Genomic DNA, 20,372 nt, shown 5'->3' with positions numbered 1-20,372 from the left:
TTTTCTTAATACAAATATATTTATTAATGGGACTCGAACCCTGTAAACGCTCTGTTTTCCTCCTAACATTCTGTTTTTATTTTTTTGGGTAACTTTCAACATTTCGTGGAATAAAACATTGTGGTGACTTTGAACATTCTTGCGAGATTAGACCCACTTCTAGTGCTTTTTTTGAGAGAAATCCTTTTAACTTTTTTATATCACTTGTCTAACCTTTTATTATCCCTGAACATAAATAATTAAAAACTAAAATTAAATTAAGGGAATAAAAAATTTGTGTGTTTCTTCCTTTGCATTATGTCATTTAGATATGATTTTCAATTCATTTTTGTGACTTGTAGCTCTTTAATGATTTGTTTATTTATCATAGATTATCAAGAAACCATTTTACTTTTCTTCTATTTTTGTCACTATACACATCCATTATTTACAATCCTATCCTCATTTATGACGGCGTCTATCATTCCTCATCAATCTAAGGCCCCAAGAGATCCTCATTTCCACTATAGTTTCAACTGCAATTTCGACTGCATTTGGGTCTTCACGATGGCGACGCAACACTGAACCTGAATGGAGACCCCGAAACTTGTTCATGACATCAAAAACTACATTTTTTCAGCACCCTGGCCTGATCCTCCTTGCACACTGTTGTCCCTGGAGGTGGGACCATGGTGCCCAGCGCCCTGGTCCCTAGCCCTATTTTGGGCCCGGTCTCTTATGGGGCTTCGGGTCTTTTAGTTTGCAAATTGGAAAATAATCTTCCTAGGTCGGCCTAAGGTCAGAAAAATCAATCTTTCAACCCTAATTGGCAAGTATATAAACTACATTTCCCCTCTCAAAAAGGGTAGATGAAAAAAAAGAAGAACATATGTGTACAAGACGCGGAAACGATATTCAAACATTTAAGCATTCAAGCATTCAAGCATTCCTTCAAGCAATTGATCATTCTAAGTCTCCATTCAAGGCTAAGTGTTGCATTCAAGACAAGGATTCAACCATTGAAGAGGAGATCACATACAACATACAACATACAACAACATTTACACCTTCGCATGTAAGAATACAAACATTCTTACAACAAGGTATTGGTACTTTATTACATTACAATCATTTACATTTACAACATTCTCATTTCTTGGTTAATTCCAAAACCGGGGTTTGACCTAAGGGCAAACCCCTAATCCCTAACCCCCCATTCGTCCTCTCTTTTCTGTGTGTAGGTTGCAGGTACGCGGCTGTAATTGAAGATCTGGAATCCTTGTGCAGAGACGAACAGATCCCCCTTCGTTTCACGGATTTTTCGGAGGACCGTGTGCACGTCGGGCGCCATCGTCCTATAAACTTTCGCTCAAATTTGCGGGACAACATCATCTCGACATTTTACTACTAATTCCAGGTCCGCAGCTTCATCCCATATTCCTATCTCTGTTTATAAGTGAATCTTTCTCACTTTTCATGCATTCCTAGCTTAATCCTTCTATCTACATTCTTTACAAAAGAGGGTAGCCTTGTCGTCACAACCCTTGAAACTCATTTAGAATCCAATCTTGCATTGTGTGGGATTGGATCTTGTGGGTTTCAACCTCTCTTTTGAATGTAAAGCCTCCCCTAAGTGAAAACCGTCAACCCTAGTGACCTCCTTTCTCTCTCCTTGGAGTGGTGGGGGGAACACTTAGGGTTCGATCACGATTTTTCGCTTTACAGATTCAAAATGATTATGTGGATACCATTTTGTAGTGGCTTATTACGCATGATTGCAAATTTGTGGGTGTTCATTTTCTCACTAGAACTCAACTTTCATTAGATATGTGTCCCAAATCAAATGATATTTTTGAGGAAAAGTGTAATATTATTAATGCTAGTTTTATTGGTATCTTGATATATGTGATAATTTAAACTTGAGCAAATATTTCCTCAAAAATGCCAATTTGGAGCAAGTTTATGTTTAACCCTAGTAAGAAGAATTTTGTTTACAGTTAAGAGGATTTTTAAATAATTTTGACAAAATTTTGATTACTATTAGTGTTATCATGGTAATTACTCATATTTTTTATATCCCTTCTAAGTGTAGATTAATCATGTAACTTGGATAGCCAAAGGTCCATTAGTGGCAATGTATTTTCTTTGTTTGTTAGTGAAGTTAATTGGATGAGCGAAATAAATCTAAAGGATTATTTTTTCATCATCAAAGTAGAGTATATGACTACTACAAATACATCTATATGGTTAAAAATAATATATTGATCTCTTGGTTTTGATTGTATGGTGCTTAGAGTTAGTTGTGATAGTGAGAACACTCTTTGTTTGGCCAAGAACCCCATGTACCATGCCCATATCAAGCATCTTGATGTTTAGTGTTATTTTCTAAGAACATGATAAAGAATGGTATGATTATATTCCAAAAGTTTGAAACTCAAGATAATGTCCTAGACTCTCTCACAAAACAAGTGAGCACAATAATTTATCTTGGTATTTGAAGATCATGGGTCTTATACTTTATAGTTGATATATTTTATAACTCCTATAGATGTCACTACAATGTATAATTTTAACTTAAATAATATTAGGTTAGTATGATATTCAATTACAATCCTATGTTTACTATTTTAGGTTTCAAGGGCCCCTCATCTTCTTTGGCTAAAGCTCAATGATTTTTTAGTGGGTTTAGGAGGGCCAAATTCCCAATAAAGTGAAATTCAAAGGAAATGCACTGCAAAAATTTACTCTTTTTCATATTATTTGAGTATTTTTTGAGTTACTTTATTGTCCCATGGTTTTGAGGCCCATTGTATTATAAAACTATATCTTTATGCTTATTAATATTCACACATGAATAAGGGGTTAGAGTAGCAAATTTTATATAAATTTAATAATTACTACTATGGTATTGTTAAATTGAAGTGAGAAATGAATAATTATGTTGCATATATACTCTTGTGTTGAAAATTAATACATGTGCCTCTCTTTTTTGATGAATTCGTTTCCTATATAATTTTTCTTCATACACATTTAATGTACTTGGTTGGTTGAATTCTATTTTCTTCCATATGATCTCTTAATGGGTAATCTAATATAGCATTAATAAAAATCAGATTCATATAAAATTTAAAGAGATAACATTTGTACTAATTTATCTCTTTTTAATAACACATTCATATGTTATATTGATTTGATGGATCAAGTATGAAATCTTGAATTTTTCATTCTCACATGCATGTCCTAATGTACAATGGTATATATAGTAAAAAAAAATTAGGATCCACTCATTATAAAATGAAACTGATGAGTTCATAAGAGGAGGGGGAGGAGATGCTACATTCTAGATTTAAATATCCTACAAAATCATGATCATTCGATATGTCTCGATGTTCCGTATTATCATCATTACCATCTATATCAAATGTTTCAACATTGTTTTAATGGTACAAAAATAATTTGACATGTATGTTTATAATTTACTATTAGTAAGTGCAATGAATTGATTTCCAAAATCATTCAGCCATTCGACTTTAATTGTATTGTTGTTGATGAGGTTATGAACCTTATATTTAAGATCTATGCAATTTTGAGTAAAATTCCATTTAATAGGATGATAGTTACAAAATGCTTGATCATTATACCAAATATGAAGTGTTTGTTAGGATTGAATGAAAGTATAGGAGGGTGTGTACTAAAATTGACACTCAACAGAATTTGAAGTACATCATCAATAGATTATTAAAGTTTAGTGAACCTCCTATACATATTTGAATAGAAAAATGAAAGGCGAAAGTTTAACAACTTAATGTGAATACGTTCCTTTATTTCATTACCATTGAAAAACTAATTTCACTTTTGATACTTGGAAGTTTTAAGAGAATTTTGACTTGGATACCTATATTTGAAGGAATTTCATGCTAACAATTTAGATTTGATGGTTCTAACTTGTACATGTGAATCCATAAAAACAATCAAATTTATTTAAAGGTACACATTATATCTTGAATTTGCATAACTAACCTCTTAATGAAGAGAGATATTGGAAGCAAATGGCATAATCATCGTTGTGTTCATTTGATCCTTTGGCAAATTCAAATAAATTGGCAATAGTTACTCTACTCAAGATTTGTATTAATTTTTAACTATTTAAGAAAACTCTTCCCAAATCATTAAATGAATGTATTGACTATTAGGAAATGAGAAGAAAACCACAATAAAATTTAAATCTTTAAGAATTTGTTGAAATAAATTCTTTAATATCTTATCCTCATTAAGGAAGTCCTTACATGAGCTAGTGAAAGATCAAAATGGATATTAGGATCACCTTTTCATCATGCATTTAAATTGAGGTATCACAAAATCCACAAGTAACGTATCAAAAGATACAAGACTATGTCTAGGATCCAAGAATTCATCGTTGTCTTAGCCATTTGACTTTCTATCTATTTTATTTTTTATGTGATTTTTTTTGTGAAATAGATATTTAGAATGGAGGAATAAAGAGTATCCAATTATATCAATTACCACCATATAGATATATAAATCAAACTTTACACAAAATTATATCAATTATCACCATATACATATATTAAACTATGTTAATTAATCAAAAATCAGAATAAATCATAACATAATGCATCCTGCATCGACTTTGCTTGCAAATTACTCATCTCTGCATTGACCATATATATTTCTAACTAATTAAAAAATACTATCAATAAAGCATCCTGATCTCTGCATCGACGTTGCGTGCAAATCACTCCATTCCACAAAGATACTTCAACGATATAAAAACCCAAGTCAATGTGGTAAGTTGAACAAAGCCAATAAAATTTGGCTCGGCGTTCACTTCCCTTGTCAGAAATCCTTTCGTTGAGCAGCTGCCCTTGAGATCCTTCTTGAATGCGTAGCTATTGCTTACTCCTTACAAAAAACGATTCCACTATCTGTAATTGTAGGCATTCGTGGATTTTACAGGTGAGATGGCCAAAACCCATATAGCCATCTTCCCTGTGAGTAGGGCAATGGGTCATTTCCTCCCACTAGCGGCCTTTGCAGAGCGCCTCTGCAACTTTGGTGGCTTCTCCATCACCTTCATTATTAGCAAGTGGAAGTGGGGATCTCAGCAACCAATTCTGGTACAACGATTGGCCTCTTCCGGCCTGGACATCCGCTTTAGAGAGATCCCTGAAAGCACCGTAGATGAAAATGAGCAAGACCTAATAGTCTTTCAGAAAGCAAAGCCACACATCCAAGAGCTTCTACAGTCGTTACATTCCTCTTCGCCCATCTCTTCCTTCGTTACAGATTTCTTCTGTACTGACCTGCTCGACTTTAGCGCCAGTCTTAACATACCATCTTATTTATTTTCTCCAAGCTCTGCTTCTTTTGTTTGCGTCATGTTACATCTTCCCAAGCTCGTCTCGGAGATTGAAGTTTCCTTTAAAGACTTTCAATCTGATGTGGAGATTCCGGGGCTTCCTCTGATTTCCGCCAGGGATCTGCCCAATCCAGTCCAGGACAGGTCGGTTCCTGTGTTTAATTGGTTTGTCCACCAAGCCTCCCGCTTCAAGGAAGCATCAGGGATTCTCATTGATACCTTTGCTGAGCTGGAGGAGGAAGCCATTAAAGCCCTAAGCGCGGAAGGAATTAATGGGACTTGAACCCTGTAAACGCTCTGTTTTCCTCCTAACATTCTGTTTTTATTTTTTTGGGTAACTTTCAACATTTCGTGGAATAAAACATTGTGGTGACTTTGAACATTCTTGCGAGCTTAGACCCACTTCTATTGCTTTTTTTGCAGAGAAATCCTTTTAACTTTTTTATATCACTTGTCTAACCTTTTATTATCCCTAAACATAAATAATTAAAAACTAAAATTAAATTAAGGGAATAAAAAATTTGTGTGTTTCTTCCTTTGCATTATGTCATTTAGATATGATTTTCAATTCAATTTTGTGACTTGTAGCTCTTTAATGATTTGTTTATTTATCATAGATTATCAAGAAACCATTTTACTTTTTTTCTATTTTTGTCACTATATCAACATCTAGCATGCTCAAAATATCATGCTCTACACATCCATTATTTACAATCCTATCCTCATTTATGATGGCGTCTATCATTCCTCATCAATCTAAGGCCCCAAGAGATCCTCATTTCCACTATAGTTTCAAATCTAACATATTCTGATTTTAGATCAAAATCAAAGAAAGTGCTAGAACTATATCATATGTAAATTTGAGTGATTGATGTATTATATAATTCAAAAATAACAATTTAAAGAGAATATACTTTATCACATGTGGGTCAAAATGATTGATATAATTTTATTTAGAAAACAAAAGTCAGCAAAAGTGTTAATACTATGGTAAAACAAGGCATTATAAAAGGATTGCAAATCTAAAAGGGGGCAAGTCTTCTAGTTGAATATTAGGAAATATGTGAAATTAATGTTGTGGCATGTTAGAGAGAAGTCTCTAAAATCTAAAAAGAAAAGGTATAGCTAAAGGAAATTTTTTTTATTGTCCTTTTGATTTTAATTCTATATTTGGGGAGCAAACTAATGTGAAGTTTCCTAATAGTGCTACAAGATCTAAAGAAATTTTGCATTTGTGGCATAGTAATATTTTAGGAACAACAAACTTTTCATCATATAGAAAATCTTTATAATATATTACTTTATAGATTACTTCTCAATTTATAGATGACTTCTTAAAAAAGACAGATTTTTTTTACAAAATAAATAAATAAATTTTTAAAAAATTTAATTTATGATAAAAAAATATTTTAGAAAAGAAAAGCAAGTTTTTGAGAAGTGGGAATGGTGGGGAATATTGGTTAATGCATTCAACCAATTTTTCAAATAGAGGTTGGACAAGGTCATACCAGTGAAGCATATTCAAGTAGCCATATATTTGAAGATGGAAAGAAACCAATTAATGAGGAGAAGAGAAGTGGAGAAAGTGGTGAGAGAATTTATGGAAGGAGAGAAGGGAACCAAGCCTAGGGAGAAAATGAAAGGATTTTAAAGGACAAAGCTGAGATTGTTATCTTAGAAGGAGGTGGTACAAATAAGTCCACTATCAATGTTGGCATAGATTTACTAAAGTGACCTATAGTAAAATTAATATTGATGGAGGATTTTCAACATTTAGGGGTGGATAATCAATTCCTAAAAATTAAAATAAATTTTAATTTAAAAATTTGGTTTGATCTACATTTTAATCAAGATTTGACACTAAAAAATTAGAAATACTCACCTCATTGACTTCCTCGACATCTTGGCATCATTTTGATGAAGATCTCACAACTTATAGGTGAAAAAATGGCCAATTAATTTGGTGAGCATAGGTTGAAGGGCACAAAAAATGCAAGCCAAGGGACAATAGAGCAAAAAATGAAATGAACTTTTCATTTTTCCTTTTTTATGTTTACATAAAATTTTGGTGAGCACCAATGGTTTCAAAATGACAAGCCTTATGATCGATCTTCCCAAGCCATTTGGTGCATTCCAAATGCTCTAATGTGGACCAAAAAGATAATTTGGCATCTTTTTGGTATCACATATTGGTGCACTTACCCTATGACCATGAACTTATCTTAGAATCATTAACTTGTCTTATTATATAGTACAAATCAAGTCCAATTTTAGAGACATTTCATAAACTATAGGATATGTTTCCTAGTGTAGTACTCTACAAGTGCTCTCCATCACCTATTTGAAATACAAAACCTCATTTCGTACGTGGAAGTTATGATTTGTTAACTATTTTAAAGTAATATCTGACTTCATGGCACCAAAATTCGATAAAAATAATATTTTATGACAACCAAACCAATCCCACTATATAGTCTTGGAGAGAGCTTTTTGACAACTTTTGAAAGAAAAATTAAATATCACAGCTAAAAGTTATGACTCCTAGAAGAAAATTACTCTAATAGTCTATATTGAGGTTTTAACATACCATATGGATGATATTAGTGTGACATCGACTAGTGTCAATGGTGGTGCTTCTATGGCACAATGGTGGTAGTGAAGAAAGTAGTAATGTGCGAGCCCCAAGTTGAGCGATGGATTTCAAAGAGTTTAAAAAAAATTTAGTTTTTAATTTTCAAATTCCAATTGGGCCCATGGAGTTTTAGCAGGGGGGTCTTCACCAATTGAGGGTTGGGGACCAAGGGCCTAAGGCTTTATCATTCCAAAACTCCTAGCTAGTGGTCGATCAACATAGGTAGGAATCATCAACCTCGCACAACCCAATACTAGTCATTATTGATCGTACACTAGTAAGTACGAGGTACATCTATGGACCCCTTGAAATCAATTTTTTTTTATTTTTTCACTTTTTCAAATAATTGTTTTCTACCACAAGATTTAATATTTAAAATAAAAAAATATTTTTGTAATTTTTTTAATAGGTCAAATTTTACGTCAATTTTTTTACTCTTAGGCCTCCTATACCTAATGACAAAGTTTTTTTTTGGTCCTAGGAGATAATTTGCAAAACCTTTCCGGCAAAATATTCTTGGTAAAAACTAAAAAACCTTCTTAGCAACTTATTTTCAAACCTCATATGTATAAAAACTCACCACAAACTTGCAAACCCCAAAACCTCAAATCTACATATTTTGACTTGTACAACATATAGCATACCTTGATATGTTTGAAATCTCTCTAACATTATCATGATTTCAACTTTGAAATAGATCATCCCATACAAGGGGTATTCCAAAACATGGATCTCTCACATCCTTTAGCCACAATGATGACTCTAATGCCACTTGTTAGAAAAATAATATAGTCTAATCAAACTATTTTGTACATAACCCTATAATATAAAAGTAAGTATACATGCTTACAAGATAACTACAAGAAAACCCTCAAAAGGGAAAAGCCTAGGCTCCAAAAGTATCCAAACTCAATGTATTATTCAACAATGAAAATATTATAATACACTTATAGAGTCTCCATGAACACTTTTGAAACATTGAGCTCCTTCAATGCATCATCATGTGTTGAAGCAGTAGCCCATGTCATACTTTGCATATGCACTTTTCAAAAGAGAAATCAATATAATGAAAACTAAGCCAAACAACCAATCTCAACCATTAAACATGTGCATGATTTTATACAAATCACACAAATACAATTAAGGGGTAAAGTAAATCTATGAGTATGCAAAACCATTTACCCCACATTAACATTTGGGTATTAGGTTTTCAAATATTAAATTTTTTATGTATAATTCACACATAAAATACAAAAGTTAATTTTACATACAATTTTACAAATGGACCCAAATAATTATTTAATGTGGCTAAATACATCACCTAAGATGTATCATAGATAAACATGCATTTTGTGTAATTAAAATAGTTATTTATTGTGCAATGTATACAACCCCTATTCTTAACAGGTTCATGCTCTAGGAGTTTCCAAAAACAGGAATAAAAAACCCCTAAATATCTTCTTTAGAACTACTAGGAATCTCTTCTAAAATAAAATCAAGACTCAATTCAAATTTTCTTAACAAGATTGAGAAACATTTGACAAAATTTTAGAAGCCATCTTAACTAATATGGTTCATAGAATTGAAAATAGATCTTGTAAACCTTTATGCAAAGGCTAGAAGTGGTATCTCAAAACAATTTGTTTTGGAATTATATACCTTGGAAAGGGTGTCACAAAGATAAAATCATACGAAACCCTATAAGTAAATATAAAGATAAATACATAAAAATAAAGTCAAAGAAGATATAAACATAAGAAAAACCAAATAAGCATAAAGATTAAAAAAAAAAAATGAAAATAAAGATATAATCATATAAAATCATATAAGTAAACGAAAAGAAAAATTCACAAAAATGAAAAGAAGTATAAGAAGATGAAAAAATGAACAAACAAAGAAAATAGAAACATAAAGATAACCACGAACATACACATAGAGATAAAAATGAATAAATTCAAATATTTAATGATATATAAAATATAAATAAATAAATAATAAATAAAAATGGCATATAAACAAAACAAACATAATTCATTCATACATATATAAAGACAAGATGGCCAAAAGAAAAATTAAAAAATGAGAAAAAAGACTATAGATAAAAGAAAACAAATAAAATGATAGAACAAAGTGAAATATATTAACAAGAGACGCAAGTGTCAAGTTCCTACGGAGATGTTTTAGATTAGTGTTGTAATTTTTTGTATGAAGTGTTTTGTGTAGCTTGATCATTGAGCTACACAAAGCAAGTTATGTAATGAATTCTAGAGAATCGTCTTTGAGGGGGCACTCCAAGAAGAATGATGATTGGAGCATGAAAGTAAAAATAATTAAATATTTTATGGTTGCATGTTACATTATTATGAGGGTGATCAAGAAAAAAATTCTTTATCATTGGGGCAATGGAGGACATGAGTTCTCCTCATACTAGGCTTGGAGGTTGATTCCTTTGAAACATATGCATTTTGTATCATCGGAGTTCGTGAGTAACCAAATAAATGTCATAGAAAGGAATTGTAAAATTTGATGAATGAACAAATTTAAGACAACAACCTATCATTAATCTCCTCTATTTGTAAGTTATGAATTTTATAGAAATACTTGTTTGATTAGCATTTAAGCAAATCATGAGAAGTAATTATAGAAAGTTATGTTTGTAATTGGTCTCATAAATATAAATGCTATTTTTTTTTTGAACATGGTTTGACATAAAAAGTAGTAATGGATATTCTTTTAATATGAAAATTCAATCGTGTAAGGAATAGTTGCTATTAAAGTTGCATATGATCATCTTTTAAATTAAAATTTTTGTTGTGGTATCACTCTTCAAAATAATTGCTATTAATATAAGACAAGTCATAATGATAAATTACTATATTATTAAATACAAAGTTATATTATATTAAATTAGTATTTAAATTAATTTATAGTTTAGAATTATAAGTTGAAATAATAATTTGAAATTAATCATTTAAGAAAAAATCATAATATAAAATTAATCTAATAGAATTTTATAACTCATCAATTCTATCCATAGAGTTTGAATTTTGTTGAAAAGGGAGAAAATATACTATCTTCCAATGAAAAAATAATTAACCATTTATTTAGGCATCTATAATTTAATTGAATTACCAATAAAGAAAGATTTGAAATGTTGATATTGAATCAAGATTTGTATATTTTATATATCTTAAAATGCAATTTGATATATTGTAGATTTCTAATTCACACAATAATTAAAAGAGATATACTAAAAATTAACTTGGATCCTTAAGAATATGTAATAAAATGCTTGAAAAAAAGTTCAACCAGACAAAAATTGCCTAAACAATATTATTAAATGCGATAAATTTTAATTGCTTCAATAAACAATTCTTGCAGGCAATGTTAGAAAAACATGTAAAAAGTCTACGTGCCCACATGGTAGCTTGGTGATACATGAATACACTATGTGTGTCCATAAAAATACAACACTTGGCAATGGAGATAACCAATTCAAAATATCTCAAATCCACCATTTGTATATACATAAAACTTGGCAAGTTACCTCCTTTCAGTCGGATATATTGTAGATTCAGAACTAATAAATTCCAATTCACCCACTTCATTCATGTTCGTTTAGAAATCTTTAAATCTCAGCAACTTCCATTAGTTCAAATTTCTAAAATTGTGAAAGAAAGTGAAAATTGACTAGAAGAAGAAGAGGAGGAGCCTTTGGCATTGTTAGCTCTCAACCATGTTTGTTTGTTGTGCGGATCTATGGTTGAATCAATATAATTCTATCCAAAAAAATTGCAAGTTTGTACCCATCAAAAGACCAAGGACCTCCAACTCTGCTGGAGCTAGGTAAAATCCATTTCTTCATTAAAATTCTATTTTGGTCATCTTTGTCTTTCTCAATTACAATATTTTCAATAGATGTTGTGCAAAAGGAAAGACTTCCAAACAGATTTAATAGTAATGACTTTGAAATATCAAAAGAATTTAACTAAAAATAATTAAGGTATCTCAGAATTGAATCCCCCAAAATCCCTGACATATCCTTGGGGAATTCAGGCGGAAACAAATTAAGGTATCTCAGAATTGAATCCCCAAAATCCCTGACATATCCTTGGTGAATTCAGTACTCTGCCATAAATATAAAAAACCATTTGTATCATTTTATCCTATACCAAGAGCAGAAGAGAAATCTGCATTTGAAAAAATAAACAAAACTTTTTTCAACTAAAAATCAAGGAACATTCCCTTCAAAATTTTAACCAAAAAAGTATAACAGAAGCCCCGAGACACATTAAAGGCAGCCAAACCCGCTTATAGAGAAACCACCCGTTACACCTCTGCCTGGCCATAACAAAAGCCAAAAGAGCAAGCAACAAACATAATCAACAATCAATAACATCAAAAATTGCCAATTCTGGTGTAGTACAAAAACTATGAGAGCGTAAACAACTCTAGTTACCTCTTAACATAAGAAGTGAATTGATCAAAAGCCATAAATTAAACTTGGGCAAATCGAAAATATTATATACAATTCTTAAAAAGAAAAACCCTTGGCTAGTGAATTTGTAATAGTTACATATATTGCACAGAAGCAGTGGCTTGAAACCAAAAAAAGCAAATCAAAACTATGCATCTGATTAATGAAAATATTTAATAAAGAGTAGAAGTTAAAATCCGACTTTCCCTACCCTACAGAGGAAGCTTCATGCTATGGTTGTTGATATTTTTGTAGGAAAAAGGCTACCAAATTGCAGTGCAACAAAGGGCTCAATAACATTTAAGTGGAAGCGTCTTGCATCTCCATCGTGATGTTTTATGCTTGTGAAATGAAGGTTATCAAAAATTAATTTGCGGCAATAATTTCATATCATTCTTTGCATTCAAAGACACATTCAATGGGATAAGATTTATCCATATTTCTCTAACAACTGGTTACATCTAATTGGATCCTTTCTCCTTGCATTAAAGAAGAGGATAAGATTTTTGACTTTCTTAGATCTTTCTAGATTTACTTTTTTCCATTTTATTCGGACTGAGCTATTAAGACTATAGAAATAAATATTTTTCTACAAATAAAAGGAAAAATTTTGAATTATGCTAATGATTGTAGCAAGTATAAATAAATAATTTTGATAAAATTATTAAAATATGTAAAAATAATAAAACTATGGAAGTGCTAATAGATTTTTTTAATTCAATGAAATGATTGGACAACGAAAAGAAAAAATTGCATCTAACCGATGCATAAGTAATCCTGCCTATCGGCAAGAACTAATAAGATTTGATATATTAATGTGTTCTTAGAGATGTATCTGTGCAACCATTGTAACAAGTCTGAAAACAAAACTCTAAGACAGTTCCCAACTCATCTAGAAAACAAAGTACAGATCCGCCTTGGGATCTTTAAAGGCCTAAAAAATGTAGGAGCAGCAAAGAAGACCACTAATGCTATCAAAATAGGGAGCAACACCATGCCACGAAGGACAATCTCTATATCATAAAATAGTAGTTTCAAAGCATACATTTTTTTTATCTTCAAATACTGATCTCTCTCAGCACAATACCTAGGGTTGTCAAAAACCCTGACAAACATAACAAAATATTGTTTTAGCATAGCGAGGAAATATGAATCAGAGACATACCTATAGGGAAATATATAAGTGACTCCAAACATGTCTACCTGGAGAAGGACACCAATGAGGTCACAAATTAAAGAGCTCTCTGGAAACCAAGTGCTCAATAAGCAACGTTTTTAAACACCCTGCCAATGGTAATGATATATTTTTTTAAGCGCAGAAGTGAAATATAAATCCAACACAAATGTGCAGCCCAAAACACTACTGCCAATTTACTTTACCTCTCTGTAGAGCTCTACGAAGCCACACACAATTGTGGAAGAACAAAGAAAAGTGGAAATCGTTATCAGAGAATGCAAGCTTATATATTCAACAAAACTGATAATTGATAAGGAATGAATACATTACCCGCAAGAACTAATAAAAGGAGTGAACATTCTAGAGTTCCACACCATATTAAATATCACCAACTACTATCGTAAAAGTATTGTTCATTCAATAATTCATAGCACCAAATTAATATTTTTCTAGCCATTTCAAAAAGGGGAATATGCCAAAATACAGGATTTTGTCAACATATACTAAGGTCTACAGTGGCACATAGTGGATATGGAGAGATCAATACATGTATATTGTACTCTTACAAGAGTGTTGTGTAGTCAATTGTCAAAGATGAATTAAATATGCTTTCAATGTAATTTCTTTTGTCAAGGGAATACATCCCATCAAAGAATATTTAATTATATTTTGTTGGTTTCCGTCAATGAAATAAGATTTCCAAAGATTTTTTGGGAATGGAACCATCAATTATCATTATGGTTGTCTTTTTTGGTGTTGAAAATAATAGTGCCCGATAAATAAATAATTGAAAATAGAAAATATATTTTTTGCGGTGACTGTTTGGACTAAAGATCAACACGAAAGAAGATAAAATTGTATTTTATAAATTGCAATGAATTGTGCCTCATTTTTAACTATACAACTCCATGCAAATATGTGAAAATACTATCACATGATTGGCTGGGTTCAAAAATCAAATGCATTCAATGAATGCGTGAACTAATAATCATAAAGAAAAGCATAAATATAAACAAAAGATAAAAATAAATGAAAAAACATAAATATAAAGAAAATGACAAGAACAGAGCATAAGCAAATGAACAGAGCAGCAAAACAAAGATGGACGATCGTTCAACTGCTGCCGTTAGATAATACGCAACATGACGTCCGTATAAATGAGCCTCATGAAGCTATACTTTAGCTTGTAATTTACAATTCCAGTAGTAGTACCTCTCTCTGCCCTTGATGGAAAAGCTGCATGTCGCCATTTTCCCCCTCAGCGCGGGTATGGGGCATTTCCTGCCATTAGTTGAGTTTGCAAAGAGGCTCTGTCACTTTCATGGCTTCTCCATTACCCTCATCATCAGCAAGTGGATGTGGAAATCTCAGCAACCTGCACTGCTTGAACGCTTGGCCTCCTCTGCTCTGGACATACGCATTACAGAGATTCCTCACATCACTGAGGATGAAAATGAGCAAAACGTGAAAATTGCAACACGTATTTCGATGTTCATGCTTAAAGCAAAGCCACACATTGAAGGTGTCCTGCAATCGTTGTGTTCATCTTCGCCCGTCTCTGCTTTTATTACAGACCTCTTCTGTACAGAACTGCTTGACGTTACCGCCGAGCTGAAGATGCCAAGTTATATATTCGTACCGTCCTCTGCTGCTTATGTTTGCTTCATGTTACATCTTCCGAAGCTCGTTTCGGAGATTAAGGTTTCATTTAAGGACGCTGATTTTGAGGTGGAGATACCGGGGCTTCCGCCGATTCCTGCCAGAGATCTGAGCAATTCCGTTCAGGACAGGTCGGATTTTGCATTTAAATGGATTCTTCAACACGCCTCCCGCTGCAGGGAAGCATCAGGGATTCTCATAAACACCTTTGCTGAACTGGAGGAGGAAGCCATGGAAACCCTAAGCACGCCTGCAACGCCCCCCATCTATTCAATAGGCCCCCTGATGTTCACAGATTCTGATACTCCTGACGAGTCTAGGTGCCTGAAATGGTTAGACGAGCAGCCTCCCTTGTCCGTCTTGTTTGTGGCATTTGGAAGCAGAGCTGTTTTGTCGAGGGAGCAAATTAGAGATCTGGCGATTGGATTGGAAGCCAGCGGCCACCGGTTCCTCTGGGTTCTGCGCGGGTACAAATCTGGGGATTCTTCTTCTTTGGAAACTGATATTTCTCAGCTCTTACCGGAGGGTTTTGAGATTCGAAACAAGGACCGCGGGCTGGTACTTCTTAATTGGGCTCCTCAGATCCCTGTTCTTTCTCACCCATCTACTGGAGGCTTCCTTTCACATTGCGGGTGGAATTCTACACTGGAGAGCGTCTCGCATGGAGTTCCTATGATCACTTGGCCTCTTTTTGCCGAACAGAAGATGAACAGGGTCTTATTGGTGAAGCAGATTCAGGTAGCCGTAGATTTGAGGATAGAAAGCAATGGATTTGTCAGGAGAGAAGAAGTGCAGAGAGCTGTGAGGGAATTGATGGAAGGAGAGGAGGGAAGAATGGCGAGGGAGAAAATGAAAGAACTGAAGGATAAGGCCAAGATTGCACTCATGGAAGGGGGAAGTACAATGAAGGCCACAGCCAATGCCGCCACAGATTTATCACAGAAACCAAGCTTGACTCCCTAATTGTTTGCTCATGTAGGTCAAATTTGTTGTTTGGCAGTGGCTACTATGTCGTCTTCTTCTTTTCCTTTTCTTTCGGTGTCGTGATTACTGTGAAACTTGTTGCTTTGACACCAGCTATACTTTTGGTCGTCTTCCCTGCTCTGTTAAGCTTAGAGGCTAGAATGGGGTATTTTATATGGTTCAACGTTTGTCTTGTAGTACTATCAAGAATGTAATTTTGTTAATGCATATGTATTTATCAGTAAACCTATAAACGTTCTGTTTCTCTCATGACACTACTTATGCTTAAAAAACGGCTTAGTTGTTAAATTTTCTTCATCTCATTCATGCTTTTCATCTCCACCCATTCATCTCTCTGTCTCTGAAATTCTTTGCACAACATATTTAAGAGTTTTCAGTCCACTAATAATTCTACAAACTCCTTAAGGAATTTAATCTTTCCCTCGTCTAGTAGTTACCCTTTAGGTAATCCTAGACTCTCTGGCTTTCCTCTGTGAAAGAAACTTGTCCACAAGGCAAGTATTTATTTCCACTGATATTTTTCATCTTCTAACAACCATTGAATGCCTTTGTTTTGACAATTTTTCTCTGCTTTCTCATTATTACTTGTCTCATACAACACCAACATTCACCATAATTCTTCCAATTAAAACTCGAATTTTTAGAGCTTCCTTTGATTGTGTCATATTTCCTTTTTCACTTTCCTCGAAGGAAGCATCAGGGATTCTAGAGGAGGAGCCATTAAAACCCTAAGCAAACCTGCACAATGGCCTCCATCTATCCAATAGGCTTGTTAATGCTCCCAACAAGACCATGTGCCTGAAATGGTTATATGAGCAGTCTCCCTTGTTTGTTCTGTTTGTGACATTCAGAAGCAAAACCATTTTTTGGAGGGAGCAAATAAGGCTCCTATTGATGCTGCCGCGGATTTACCAAAATAACCAAGCTTGTCTCCCTTGTTTGTGACCTCATGTTGGCCAAATCTGTTGTTTCACATTAGACCCCATGTTGGTCTTCTTTCCCTTCTGTTGGTACGATGAATGTGAAATCTGTTGCTTTGAAATAGGCTATACTCTGTTAGGATTCTACTTTTATCACTACCCACTTATGATTTCTGGATGATGATAAATCTTGGTTATAGAGCATTTGGTAGCTTCAACATGGAATTGGATATGTATCTTTCTTTTGATTTAACTCTACAATTTGGGAAAACCTATTATAGGAACTTCACTTGGAGAATCAGTTTGTCCAACATAATTTTAGTAATGAAACTGATGCTACCAAACCAGTGGCAATCAATTTAGTTTAGAAGTGAAGATTAAGAGAAGATGTTATGTTTGTTTTTTTCCATTCTCAAGATGGTGTTGAACAAAAAGACGTCAAATTGTCAAAAGATATTTGGTTTGATGGCAAAGTCTATGTTGTAGGCACCTATAGATGGTGTTGAGTTTAAATATTCTACAATACTACAACAAAAAATATGATGCCAAAAAATATTGGTGATGCATCATTGGGATTGTTTTTTTAAAATTAAGTTTGCCATATAGTTTACTTCATATCAAATTATCTTAAGTTCTATGAAAAATATATCTTTATGGTCATAAGTTGTAGCAATGTTCTTCTTTGGTATTTTATTCATTGACCTTAATAAAAGTGGTGTTCTTTTTAAATTATTTAAAATAAAAAGATATTTGAGTGGGTGTGGTCAGTACATCGATTCGTGATTCAATTGATCAATAGTCATTGAGTGCTTGTTAGTTGAAAATTTAATTATTCAAAGCCTATACTTTTAAGTCTCTCTCACTCTAATCAAATTTTACTAAAAATAAATAGGTTATAGTGATTACTAACCAAAATAAAAATCTTACATAAAAATAAAAGAAGATTGTAATTAGTTTCATCAAAAGAAAAAAGTTCTCAAGCATACATGTTTCACAAAAAATTTAACACAAGGTTGGTTGAAGTTGTAAATTTTCTTTATTAAGAGAACAAAAAACTAACAAAATATTTTTTACTCAACCTTGTTTCTAAGTTTTCAAGTGGAGGACTCATTGAGAGTGAGTTTTCAAGATTATTGTCATGTCATTTGATGTCCTTGAATAAAAGCCTTTGGGATTATTTCAAGGGGAGTTCTTTAATGCAAAAATATATTGATAAGTGATATTTTATATAAAGTTGAGTCTCATACCCCTATGAAATGTACTTGCCTATTCTACAAATTCCTATGCACTTACCTTATACCTCATTTATGTGCATTCACCTTATCGTGATATTTATTACATGCATAAAATACACATGCTTTCATAACTACATTTTTTTAATATTGTTTTGAGCCCTTTCATGACCAAGGTCATTTCTATGGTCACGAGGTTGACCTCAAATTGTAGCTTTGCTCCTTTCAAATTCAAATTTGGTGGACTCTTGCTTCATTCCAACTAAACATAAATTTGCATGATGCCTTGCTATGTCCTTATATTTAGAGACACTCGATGCACTCATTCTAATAATCCAAGTATCAATCGAAATCCTCTCATACTAGAGAATCAGATGAGTAATCAACAACAATAGTTGGATTTGAAATATACTAAAAAGAGTAAAAAATATCTATACCTCATTTTACGACTCTTTCTTGTCATCTTCAAATTTTTGCACATTAAATTGTAGGACTTGACCTAAGAGAATTTGTTTGTTTACAATGAAATGATAGTCCTTCCAAGGTAATTTTTAATATTGTCATCTCATAGTTATGAAAGATTGTAAGGGACATAAATGAACACACAGTATAAGAGAATAAACATGTCATGCACATAAACAAATTTGGACCTAATTTCAAAATATTATACTAGGTGATCCCACAGTAGTGGGTTACAAACTCGTGGATGAATAAAAATTAACATTTTGAACTCGAACGGAGGTTTCAAAGGTTTTTCTTGAAGCAAAGGTACCTTCTTTCGAAGGTACATTATAAAGTACCTTCATTCAAAGATGGACCTTTGCTCAAAGCATGAAAACCTTCGAATGATGGTAATCTCCAAAAATGAAAAAAAGGGGCCTTTGAACAAAAGTCTCTTTTTATTCCTTATATGGAAATTTTAAAAAATGGAAAAAAGGGACCTTCAAACGAAGGTCACTTTTATTCCTCTTATGGAAATTTCCAAAAAAGGAATAAAAAGGAACATTCATTCGAAGTCTCTTTTTTCTATTTTTTGGAATTATCTTCCCTTATTCTACTACATAGCTATACAAATACTGAACACCAGCTTGGATTGGCAAAAAATCTCTCTAGTCTTTCTGTAATATGTAAAAAAACTTTCCTTCTATTGGTCCATGTAACATTACCATTTGATGGTATAAAATCCTTTAGACCATTAGAACCAACAAATTCAAAAAAAACCCGCATAGTTTTAACAGGGGGATGATACCACCCGTCTTGTCTCAGAGGGACAAGATTGCATTAAAATCACCTCCAATTATGAAGGGAATGTCGAGGAAGTTATCCAAAAGTCGGGAGATATTATCCCAAAGGTATTTTTTCCCCATTATAGATTTAGGTCCATAAACTAAAATCAGGTGAAAAAGGCAATTAGAATAAGAAGCTTGTGGATGTAGTTTGCCAACTATTTTTTTCTTTTTTGAGATCATTGGCCTAGTGTTCTAAATCTTTAGTAATACTAAAATATGTTTAAATTGTCATTATAAAGTTAATTTTATATAAACAAATGATTTTATGGTTTTTTATTCTTATTTGTAAGAATTTGTAATAGCGAAATCATTATACTCATTCAAATGCATGTTTATATTTGAGTATGTTTTGAAACATATAAATACAATTATATATTGAAAAGTAGTATTCTAATGAACTAGTTTTGGGATGCTATGTGTTTTGCCATATCAAGTGGACTTTAGCCTTTATCGTTTGTAATATTCAAATTTACATAATTTGAAATTGAAACTATATAAGATATAAAAAAAAAATTCTTTAGAAAGACTTATCCTCATACATAAAACATTATCTTTGAATCATATCTTTTTTTAACATTGTTGATTGTTTGGAAAACAAATATTATATATATATGAAAAAGAGAAAAGTATACCCTTAATATCT

General features: G+C 32.6%; 2 protein-coding genes across 2 annotated transcripts; both read left to right on the top strand.

The window, feature by feature from the left end:
• Positions 1 to 4,961: 4,961 nt before the first annotated feature.
• On the top strand, positions 4,962 to 5,642 carry LOC131046627 (UDP-glycosyltransferase 72B1). The gene has a single exon (XM_057980402.2). The coding sequence runs from the start codon at positions 4,962 to 4,964 to the stop codon at positions 5,640 to 5,642; it is 681 nt and encodes a 226-aa protein (XP_057836385.2).
• Positions 5,643 to 14,734: 9,092 nt separating this feature from the next.
• LOC131046619 (UDP-glycosyltransferase 72B1) lies at positions 14,735 to 16,537 on the top strand. Its single transcript, XM_057980393.2, has one exon. The coding sequence runs from the start codon at positions 14,873 to 14,875 to the stop codon at positions 16,265 to 16,267; it is 1,395 nt and encodes a 464-aa protein (XP_057836376.2). The 5' UTR covers positions 14,735 to 14,872; the 3' UTR covers positions 16,268 to 16,537.
• Positions 16,538 to 20,372: the final 3,835 nt, after the last annotated feature.

This window comes from Cryptomeria japonica, chromosome 10, assembly GCF_030272615.1.
Source record: "Cryptomeria japonica chromosome 10, Sugi_1.0, whole genome shotgun sequence".
Taxonomy (NCBI): domain Eukaryota; kingdom Viridiplantae; phylum Streptophyta; class Pinopsida; order Cupressales; family Cupressaceae; genus Cryptomeria; species Cryptomeria japonica.
The sequence above is the reverse complement of the archived record's forward strand: the minus strand, read 5'-3'. Positions and strand labels throughout refer to the sequence as shown.